The sequence below is a fragment of the Polypterus senegalus genome, chromosome 17, assembly GCF_016835505.1.
Source record: "Polypterus senegalus isolate Bchr_013 chromosome 17, ASM1683550v1, whole genome shotgun sequence".
NCBI classification, from domain to species: domain Eukaryota; kingdom Metazoa; phylum Chordata; class Cladistia; order Polypteriformes; family Polypteridae; genus Polypterus; species Polypterus senegalus.
Genome location: NC_053170.1, coordinates 44953641 through 44965647, shown reverse-complemented (window position 1 = coordinate 44965647; position 12007 = coordinate 44953641). Strand labels below are relative to the sequence as shown.

At 37.1% G+C, this 12007-nt stretch overlaps 1 protein-coding gene across 1 annotated transcript in view; it reads left to right on the top strand.

Annotated features, from left to right (window-relative positions):
* Positions 1-8533, top strand: part of fhl3a (four and a half LIM domains 3a) — an 88490-nt gene extending 79957 nt beyond the window's left edge. The window contains exons 3-6 of the mRNA XM_039739984.1: positions 560-734; positions 1042-1211; positions 1335-1521; positions 7693-8533. Coding sequence (XP_039595918.1) covers positions 560-734; positions 1042-1211; positions 1335-1521; positions 7693-7844 — 684 coding nt within the window. The 3' untranslated portion in view covers positions 7845-8533. The remainder of the gene's footprint in view (positions 1-559; positions 735-1041; positions 1212-1334; positions 1522-7692) is intronic.
* The last annotated feature ends 3474 nt before the right edge of the window (positions 8534-12007 follow it).

Below are 12007 nucleotides of genomic sequence, written 5' to 3'. Positions count from 1 at the left end.
TTAATGAATGTTTTTGATACTGTTTGCTGCTCTCCAGTTTTGGTCTCCATGGACGACTGTTCTATCATAAGTTTTTGTTATCTCTGTTTAAATGTTTTTCTTGGCCATCACTTAAAACAACATGGGCTAAGTAACATATAAGAAAAATACATTTTTGGGTTGGGTGACCAGACATCCCATTTTCTTCCGACAGAGTCCCAGTTTTATGCATTGCTTCCTGGAATTAAAGGAAATATCCTGTTTTAAATTAGTCAAAATTGCAAGGGAGGGCCCTTTCCTTCTGCTCTTCAATTGCTTATAAATTTTTGCAACATGCATGAAACTCCAAAGGGGATGGCTCTTTGAGTTAATATCTACTACTACTACTAATCATAATCATCCTCTATTGCACTTACTCGATTAGTAAGTTGTGTCCCATTTCGGGACAATGAAATTCTGATCATCAAATTTTTGTGGGTGAAGTATTGGTTACACTTTCATAAGATATCCACAGAGTTAAAATTGTGTGTAGATGATAACATCGACTTAAACCATCTTTTTGGTCTTTTATTTGTAACAGGAGCTGTTCTATGAAGATCGTCACTACCATGAGCATTGCTTCCGATGCTTCCGTTGTGATCGCTCTCTGGCAGATGAACCATTTACTAGCCAGGAGGAGGAACTGCTCTGCAATGACTGTTACTGCAATGAGTTCTCTTCAAAATGTGTTGCCTGTGATGAAATAGTCATGCCAGGTATACAGAGTAAAGTCTTTTATCCCACTGGTTTAATTATTGTGATCGTAAGGGTTAATTATTCTCCAGCTGTTTTCCTGAGTTAATCCTTTGTATCTCTTGGTTTCCTGCAATTTGACATTTCATGTAGGTTATTTTTGCCTAGTTGTTTAGTTTATTAAAAATATTTTAAAAAGTGCTCCAATTGTCTGTTGTTCTGTGTAGACCTAGATTTACCTGTAGTCCTTGACTTAATTTTTAAAAAGTAATTAATGTTGAAAACTGTTTGGACAAAGAGCAAAAGTCTTAATCCTTGATTTTCTTCCAGGTACACGGAAGCTGGAATATGGAGGTAGCACCTGGCATGAAACATGTTTCATTTGTAACAGCTGCAAACAACCAATAGGATCAAAGGCCTTCATTCCTGACAAAGATGATTATTATTGTGTGCCATGCTATGAAAGCAAGTTTGCACCGCGCTGCACACGCTGTAAACAGGTGAGGTTTGGCTAATTTCCTGAAGAGGCTGGGGTGGTGATTTCAGGTTGCTTTGTGATCTTGGGCTCCCTCAATGACAACAATTTGATCATTTTAAATCTAATGTCCTTCTTCCAAATGCAGGTGCTTGCTAAGGGTGGAGTGACTTATCGGGATGAGCCATGGCACAAGGAATGTTTTGTCTGCACCGGCTGTAAAGCGCAGCTTGCTGGGCAGCATTTCACTTCTCGTGATGAGAACCCCTACTGCCTCAAGTGTTTTGGTAACTTGTATGCAAAGAAGTGCGATGCCTGCAGCAAACCCATCACAGGTATGCCCAGTGTTCATGGACTCTTAAAGCATAAAAGAAAGCAAATATTGACTTTGTTTATGCAGTTTGTAGTTTGACCAACTTAATTAGTTTATAAATAATTTAAAAGTCATAATTATGAACAAAACAAAATTCCCATGAGCTACAAAAATATTGTAGTTTTTCCAGTGGTTTAACCAGGTTTTGATTTTGTTTTTAATTAGCTTAAGAGGAACTCAGAATGCCTTAACATTGTGAAATAAAAAGTAACTTAAAAAGAACAATTTATTTGGATATATGTATACTCAGAAAGCAGTGGTAGCGCTGCTGCCTCGCAGTTAGGAGACCCGGGTTCGCTTCCCGGGTCCTCCCTGCATGGAGTTTGCATGTTCTCCCCGTGTCTGTGTGGGTTTCCTCCGGGCGCTCCGGTTTCCTTCCACAATCCAAAGACATGCCGGTTAGGTGGATTGGCGATTCTAAATTGGCCCTAGTGTGTGCTTGGTTTGTGGGTGTGTTTGTGTGTGTCCTGCGGTGGGTTGGCACCCTGCCCAGGATTGGTTCCTGCCTTGTGCCCTGTGTTGGCTGGGATTGGCTCCAGCAGACCCCCGTGACCCTGTATTCGGATTCAGCGAGTTAGGAAATGGATGGATGGATATACTCAGAAAGGCAGTATAGACAATGACAAAATATTATGAACAGTATCCATATTTTTTAATAAAGCAATAACATGAGATACTGTTTCATGCTGCCACGTGACTTGTTTATCATGGCAAATTAACATTTTTCTGCCTGTCAATTCATTCATACTCCAAACTAATTAATCCAATTCAAGATCTTTGGGAGCCAGTAAATATCTTTATAGTGTCCATCACAAGATTGGAATCATTGGAGGGCACACTTTTTGAAGTATATAATTCTAAATTAAAGCTTGTTGGACAGCTGAAAATCCATGAAATTCCTTTTCACCACAGTACATGACTCTCAGTAATAAAATTAAAGGCTTCATGTTAATAGTCTACAGAAACTCAGCCACAGGGGATTCAAAAACCAGTGTTTCTTCGTGCCGGTCCTAAGCCCAAATAAATGGGGAGGGTTATGTCATTAAGGACATCCGGTGTAAAATTTTGTCAAATCAATATCCGGATAACAATACACATTTCCATACCGGATCGGTCGAGTCCCGGCTAACAACAACCGCCACTAGTACTGTTCGCCATCAGGGTGCTGGCAGAAACTGGGCTACTGTTGGCCAAAGAAGGAGAAGAAGAAGGGGGAGACATGTCCGGAGGCAGGAGGAGAGGAGAAAGGTAAAGAGAGTGGAACTGAGGGTAGGAATTTTTAATGTTGGCAATATGACTAGTAAGGGGAGAGTGTTAGCTGATATGATGGAGAGAAAGAAAGTTGATATATTTTGCTTAAAAGAAACTAAATGGAAGGGGAGTAAGGTCAGGTGGATCGGAGGTGAACAAAAGATTGAACATGAGTAATAATGTCATCTTGTACCCAGAATCCTAGAAATGTTTTTAGAAGACGAGTTGGAATACTGAAAAGACTGCTGTAATTGTTTCATACGGGAAAAAATCTAATCTGTTCTGAACCAAGCTCGGAGTTCGCTCACAAGTCACTGTAAACCTAAAATAGCAGTCATCATCAATTTAATGTCCATTTTGTAAAATTAAACAGGTTGTCTGGCTGCTGCTCAACTCTACATGGTTGTAGGGGGTGAGACTCAATCGATTTTTTTCATATAATCTGACACCATTTCAAACCACGTTGTCTTTGGCCTCCCTCTGGACCTCATCCTTGATGCCTGTCGCCTCTACGCTAAGTATTTATCTTAACTCAGCATTTGTCTTCCTGTCATTCCATGACACTTCACACATCCTTCTGATCATTCTCATCTCTGTTCTGTCTAGCTTTGTTCCATGTTCAACCTTCATCAGTCATTTCTCACTCCCATATAGCATACTACTTCACACAGCTTTCATACATTTTTCAGTGGCAGAGAGACTTCTTTACAAGTCAGAAGAAAGTCTGGGAACCATCCAACATTCTATGTACCTCTTACCCTGCCTGTTACATGTCACTTACAGTATGTAGAAGAACTTCCCTATTTTCTCCAAAATAACTTTATTGTGAATATCTAAATTTACTTACTACATCAGTATTCTGCACTCCTCTCATACACTTCCTACAAAGGTTACAGTCACCACCTGCAGACTACCCTTCACACCAGTGCAACTTGTATTCACCCATATCTGATAAACATGCATGAGATTGAGTTTCTCTCAACACCTCTACAGCCCAGCCATACACCTCTTCTAGACCTTCTAACCCTTTGCCTCCAGCCATCTCTATAGTGTTTCCTGCCTTTACCTTGAAGTCTAGCTTTTCATTTCAGCATCATCTCCTTCAATTCTACTAGCCATCAAAACATGACATAGCCATACAAAGGGCTTTCATAGCAATGTTCCACTTACTTCAGTATCATAAAGAACATTATTCTAAGATGAACAAAGAAGATAATTTCTATCAAATAAGCAAACTGCTAATGTAAAATATGTATAGAAACGTCCAATAGATGTTTTGTTCTTGTAGCAGTTTACAGTGTGACATTCTAGTAGACTGTATTGTTGGATTGTTGGAAGTTACGCTGAAATTCCAGGAGGTAAAGTGACATAGCAACAATAAGTAATCTAATTAAACATCACACTTACTGAGTGCATTTACAGGCACACACAAAACCAGGATAAGATGAGTAACCCAGTTAAAGCAAAAACCTTGTTTTTTATAAATCTCCATTTACATGCAGAAGTCCAATTATGGAATTCTCCCTTGAAAAAATGCTCCATTGTCAAAAAAATAAGATAAAAAAGATCATCAACATTCACCGTCAGTCTGAAAACAAACATGGAGCCTGCATCTATTGAGTAACTTTAGTTCGATTCTCATTACTTATGTTTAGTTACTTTTACTTTCTCATATACAAAGTATAGGGAAGGTATTGTAATCGTCCAAAGATTCGATGTCAAGATTTTGATGAATCTCAATGTTTTAGACCTCCCTGACTTTCACGTATACAAGGTATAGGGAAAGTATTGGAATCCTCCAAAAATTTCATTTCGAGATTTTGATGAATCTCAACATTTTAGACCTCCCTGAGTTTGAAAATACTGTTTTTGGAATTATATGTGGGTGTGTGTGTGTGTGGTTGCGTGTGTTTGTGTGTAAACACGTTAACTTCAGTACGCTTTCACTTAGATCAGCCAAATTTTGCATACAAGTATTAGGTACAAAACATTATTTCCGTTAACCAGAAGTGGCACTTTACATTTTATTCATGCAGCAGAGATTTATTCAACTTTACTTTTATAATAATTGTTCAATATTTTATTAATTTGATTTGATATGTTGTTAATGGTTTTTTAATGTACAGTGAACCCTCGTTTATTGCGATTAATCCGTTCCAGACTCTACCATGATAAATGAATTTTCGCGAAGTCGGATTCTTTATTTATAAATCGAATATTTTTGCAGTTAGAATATAGAAAACCTGTTTACGACTTTCTAAATACGTTTTTTTAACATTATTAGAGCCCTCTAGACGTGAAATACCACCCTTTAGTCACCATTACACTCGTATTACCCAATATATTAGACAAAATAAGAGAAAATAAGACATATTAGACATTACAAATATCATATTATTACTAGGCTCACCCACCTTTTAAGGCAACTGACTTTTATCCTTAATTTGTATGCGCTCCATGTGTACATCAGGCATGTAAGTGTAGGGAATGAGAATATCAAAGTGCCCATTCATAACATCTCCCGATGTTATGTTTTTTTATCCCCTCGAGTTCCTGTCCAAAGTCGTACAGTGTCAGCCTGAATCTGTACCTCTAAAGACGGAGTTTCATGCACTAAATAAGCTATAGATGAGAATAAGCAAGCACCATCTCCCTTGATATTTACTACATGGTGAGGCATTTGTACTCCATCATCATTATTTATTTCCAGAGACATAATTTTGTCTATTTTTCCAGCGAATCGTGCACAAAAGCAAGGGAATGATGGGAGCACCAGAACTCTGCTCACATCTCGTCGCTTCGTACCACAAGCCACAAGTAGTAAGTCTGTGATAAGCGGAATACCGCTACGCTTTGCACTCACGGGACGGAAGGACAATCCCGACCGCTTTTATATAGTAGATTATTGTACTGTATATTTAATTACACACACACACACAGTTCTTACACACAACCACTAACCTATGAAGGCACGACCTCAGTAGGAGAGTCTTCAGGTGGTGCAGTATCTAAAGCAGGTGTGTCGTTGTCTTCTTCCGCTGAAGGAGTACTAGGAGTAGGCAGTGGGTGTCTGGGTGCGCGGCTGAAGAACATCTTGATAGGCAGTTGCTGGCGCTGTCATTTTCATATGCGCGAGGAGGCTTTTGTAGGGTATTGCCATCTTTGATCATCTCCAAGAGTTTCACCTTCTCCTGGATAGTAAGCATCTTCCTCCGGCTCTTAGTTTTATTGTCAGAAGGCTTAGAAAAAGCAGCACATTTAGGAGCCATCGTGGGGCTTAGATAAAAGTTCTCAGAAAGCGCATGCGTAGTGACATAAGTGTGTATGAGAAAAAATCACGAAAGAGTGAAGCCGCGAAAGTCGAAGTGTGATATAGCGAGGGATCACTGTATATAATATAAAAATATAAGCATTGTCTTGCAGTTTACTCTTCAAATATCCATCCCCATATCTGAGTATACAAGAAAGTCTAGGGGAGACCACTCCCGATTTTCTTTATCTTCTTTAGTATTTGTTATTAAGTCCACATATGAACCTTCATGAAACTGACCAGAAACACCGTCAAAAACAATTTTCTCATGTTTTATAAATGTATTTAGTCCTTCATGATCTGCAAAATGAAAAACATCTATCCTCTTTTTCCAGCCTCAGCCCAAGCCCCCAGGATTCACAGTATGAACACAGGCAACTGTGCCACAAACTCACAAAGTTTCAAATTGTCCATACCAAATAGCTGGAAGAAACCTAAACATATACTTACTAATTTATTAAACACAACTTTATTAATGTTTCTGTTACTGTTTTGCATGTAGCACAGTCTTTTCTGCTTGGATGTACAATTGAGCCCTGCAAAGGAATGACATCTCGGTACATTTGCTTCTTGACTTATACCCAGTGCTGCTGGGATAATAACAGTACAAGTGTTTTTACTTCTGTAAAATAAGTATTGCATTAGGTTACTTGTTACTGTAAAAAGTAATCAGACTATGCAGGGCTCTATTCAATAAGGGCGTGCACAAAAAGGCGAGCTTCAAAAGGGCGACCTCAATTGAGCGCGGCGAATAAAGGCGTTCGTAGATAATTTTATACGTTCAATCATTGCCTTTATCTAATAAATTTTGTTGCGTTTGCCTTTATTCGCTGCGCCCAATTGAGGTCACCCTTTTTGAAGCTCGCCTTTATTTACGCGCCCTTATTGAAGGATACCACTATGGCTATGGCAGTACTTTTAATGTGTTAGTCCCAAGACTGCACCAGAGATTTTGTTCCTGAACTTAGAACTTGATGTTCAGCTCATTAACATAAATTTAAAGAATTCTGAATTCAGTGAGAAGTCAAGCAAAATGACACCTTTTATTGGCTAAATAAAAAGATTACAAAGCATGTATATTGTTATCTTTTTAGTTAGCCAATAAAAGGTGTCATTTTGAGTTATTTGCAGAAAAATCCCAGTTTCTCAGTGATCAATATCCCAGTTTCTCTAACGGGTATAAGGACATACTGTACATGGAATTTTTGAAACTGGGTTTCTATGAATAACCAGGTTATTACAGCTCATGTAAACACACTCGGTGATGGCAGAAGGCAATGTGGAACAAGGGGGATGAGCATATAAAGAGAATCTAACAATGAGAGAGTTGGGTGGTGGCTACTGTTGGTCAAAAAAAGGTTTTGGTGAATGGCAGGTAGCAGTTCAAGAAGACGAAAAAGTTTCCACTTACTATAATTTAATCTAAGATGCAAAATAGTCTCCTAGAGAAGAAGTGGTGGGATGGTAGGTTGCAGGAAATTATCTCTTGAAAGAAAATATTAAAAATTCATAAACTGTTATATTTTCTATCATTTGGGATTTTTTTTCTCATAGTGTCTTTTGTTTGTGCAGGTTTTGGAGGAGGGAAGTATATTTCTTTTGAAGACCGCCAGTGGCACCAGGCCTGTTTCATCTGCACCCGTTGCTCAGCCTCACTAGTTGGAAAAGGCTTTTTCCCAGAGAGAGATGAGATTCTTTGTCGTGACTGCAACAGTGATCTATAAGCTGCTGACACCATTTTGTAAAGACCAAACAGTATCTCAGTTGACTCCCTATGAGACACAGAAGCATGTCTCATTGTGTGTTGAGTCCCGGGGTCATAAGTGGACCTCCATGATGTTCAAATGCTGTGATAATGTTCAGTTTGCTTGTTACCAAACATTTTAAATTTTGATTTTTTTTGTTTGATAGTTATGTGGTTTTTGCCATTGATTATGTACATTGATTATTTCAGTTGGATTACGTACTCTGTTACATAAGTCTGTATCATATTATTCAATTATTCTCAAAACTATTCTGCTTTTATACCAAGGGTTTACTTTTTATCTTCACATTTATTCATTGAGTTTGTTTGTTTTTGATTAATCACAGAGAAACTAAATGTTAATGCAGATTTAATGGTCTTCAGTTTGAACAAAGCACTATCTAATATTTATAAATACACTGCAAAATAAATAAATAAAACGGCCTTTAGCAATGCAAAGTAAACTACTGAAGGTGCATTTCAAGATATTCATTTAAGACAATCATTTATTGTAACCATATGTGTGTATTTATATTACATTATGCACACCTTTATTCTATGTATTGTACTCACCCATGTTCTTATCCAAATAATAGAACTGTGTCCAATCAAACTTAAGTCATTCTTATAATTTTATTTGTGTGTGTGTGTATATATATATATATATATATATATATATATATATATATATATATATATATATATATATAGGCAGTTAGCAATAACCTTAAAATGTTTTTGTTTCTCCATTTCCACAAACCCTCTGCAGGGAAGGAGGGGCATTTATGTGTTCTAGTAACATTTTTTTGCTTCTTTTATGCAAGCTTACACATAAAAATTTAGAGATCTTTTCTAAATTTGACTTATTTATTCTTTAAAAATGCATTTGTGTCATTTATGTAAATTTCTGAATTTCACTAAGCAGTAGAGACGGATGACTATGTAGGGTTTTCATTAAAATATGCCATAGTGAATAAAACTCACAACACAGTCAATGGTTCTCACAGTGAGCCATAATAAATGTAGAATTGTGTGTCTTAGACATTTTTTATTGTTGCATTTAACAAGATGCGTTTCATCTTTCACCCACTTTAATAATATTTAACTGTTTTTTGGTTAGGTTTTTTTTTCTTTTTTGTTTTTTTTTTAAAACTGAAATTCAGCTTTAGACCAAACACTAAATGCCAGTTTGTAATAATACAAATTTATACAGTCATTTTTCTCTTTTTTTATGTAACAACCAAAAAAATGACTCTACCATTGTATTGTATTTTTCTTATCTAAATACTAGTATTTTCTGTGACATACAATAAGCCATACTATGATTATATTAAGATCATCCTTACAATGCATTCTTTTGTATTTTCATAATTTTGTATTGTCTCTGATTATTATTAGTTGTAGTATTTTACTTTCTGTCTTCTTGTGACCTTAAACACTGGGCTAGCCCCAAAAAATAACATTGTTTTATTGATGCGATAAAGAGAGCTATGCATGTTGGATTTGTTTTCGATTGAGGAATTATGTAAGTGTGTGAGTGTGTGCGTTTGTATGTGTGTGTGTGATCGTTAGATACCTTTATAAATTCATATTATTTCAGAATCTTAAAGAAAAAACAGTTTAAAAAAAGCTTTGATGCAGGCAAGTCAGAGTGTTCTATGGAATGCCTTATAATGCTTAACAGTTTTGAAACTGTAATTTTGTAAGCATGAAGACATGTTAAATTGTAAAAAAAAATGATGTGTATTGTAGTAATGTGATTTAAGAAAGAAGTTTCCAAAGCCTTTGGATAAATTAAAAGTGAAATGCTATATGTTATGGTGGTGGCTGTTTTATATTTTTTATTTTTGGCTTATGTTTTCCTCCGTCACATCTCCTATTTTACTCCATATACAATAATAACTGTCAAAGTTTTCAACAGCTTATAAATTCAAGAAACTGTGTAAATTGATCCATAGTTTGTTTTTTCAAATTAAGGTTGATTTCCTCTTCATGTAAAAGTTTTCTTGTTGATTTTTGTTGTTCCTGAACCTAAACATTTATACCATTGTTGAAATTCATTATGCAATAATTTATTTTATACCACTTCTTCCTCTTTCAGCTGCTCCTGTTAGGGGTCACCACAGCAGATCATCTTCTTCCATATCTTTCTGTCCTCTGCATCTTGTTCTGTTACATCCATCACCTGCATGTCCTCTCTCACCACATCTATAAACCTTCTCTTATGTCTTCCTCTCTTCCTCTTCCCTGGCAGCTCTATCCTTAGCATCCTTCTCCCAATATACTCAGCATCTCTTCTCTGCACATGTCCAAACCAACACAATCTCGCCTCTCTGACTTTGTCTCCCAACCGTCCAACTTGAGCTGACCCTCTAACGTACTCATTTCTGATACTCTCCATCCTCGTCACACCCAATACAAATCTTAACATCTTTAACTCTGCCACCTCCAGCTCTGTCTCCTGCTTTTAGTCACTGCCATCGTCTTCAACATCATATAACATAGCTGGTCTCACTACCGTCCTGTAGACCTTCCCTTTCACTCTTACTGATATCGGTCTTTCACAAATCACTCCTGACACTCTTCTCCACCCATTCCACCCTGTCTGCACTCTCTTTTTCACTTCTCTTCCACAGTCCCCATTACTCTGTACTGTTGATCCCAAGTATTTAAACTCATCCACTTTCACCAACTCTACTCCATTGCATCCTCGCCATTCCACTGACCTCCCTCTCATTTACACACATTCTGTATTCTGTCTTGTTCCTACTGACCTTCATTCCTCTCCTCTCTAGAGCATATCTCCACCTCTCCATGGTCTCCTCATCCTGCTCCCTACTATCGCTACACATCACAATGTCATTAGCAAACATCATAGTCCACGGGGACTCCTGTCTAATCTCGTCTGTCAACCTGTCCATCACCATTGCAAATACGAATGAGCTCAGAGCCGAACCCCGATGTAATCCCACCTCCACGTTGAATGCATCTGTCACTCCTACTCACTAGTATTATTTTATACAACTTTTTATTTATATTATCCCTCCTGCGTGTTCAAAATTTTATTAGGAAAAGAACAGTCAGGGTGGAGTTGAAGTGCAATAGGAACTGTAAGGATATACTAAATTATACTTATAGTGAAACAGAAAATGCTCAGAAATTGCACTTTTCTTAAGTTTACGTGTGTGAAATGTCATTAACCTCCCAGCAGTAGCAGGAGGAACCAAGATTGTACGTGGTGATTTGAAAATTGTAGAGTGAGAAGTGTGGCATACTGTAGATTAAATAGGTCAAAATATCTAAATTCGCCATGACCAGATAAAATTCATTTTAAAGTACTTAAGAGGTTAGTGAGTTTGCATGTAAACTATTAACACTTCTTTTTCTCTTTCATTTCAATCTTGTTTTCCTAAAAGCAAAACAGCAGTGCTATTGACAGCAAAACTGCTCTTCAAGATAAATGTAAAATTATGCCTAATCAGAGATGGTCGGAAAAATTGTTTCAAACAAATATGTGCATACTATATTTTTCTGTAAATTGTATGTGAGAAATTGTTTTGAAGGGACATTTAGATTCCTTTGAGTAATGATCAGCAGACATGGCATTCAATATGCTGTCAAATTTAGTGAACTGACTGTTCAATCAAGATCAGCAGAGTTTTAATGGCTGTACACTGCCATATAATCACCAAAACCGATCTGAACAGGTGGATTCATTCTTCATGTTCCATGTGACCCAGAAACACTTTTCACCATCATTTCCAAAATGGTCCAATCATATTCAGTTTGTTAATCCATTGAAAACTCAGTCAAAACAGCAATGTTTCTCCAATCTTTAATTAAAGGAAAGAGTAAATAAAAAAGATTGTTTCAAAGTTTACAATCTAATATTGACCTCACAATTTTCGAGAATCTGTGACACAGCCTAAAGGAAATAACCAGGTTGAGAGGGATGGAGCAATCTACCAAGACGTTTGTTGACATTCGTCTCTAAACCGTGTGCATATGCTAACACAAAAAGCTGTAATTTTAGTCCAGAAATGATTGCCGAGTATCGATGGTGTCGTAATACTTACACAGGCGCCATTCTTCATTTAATTTATTTTTCCCTGAAGTACAAGTCCATTTTGCTTGTAAAAAATC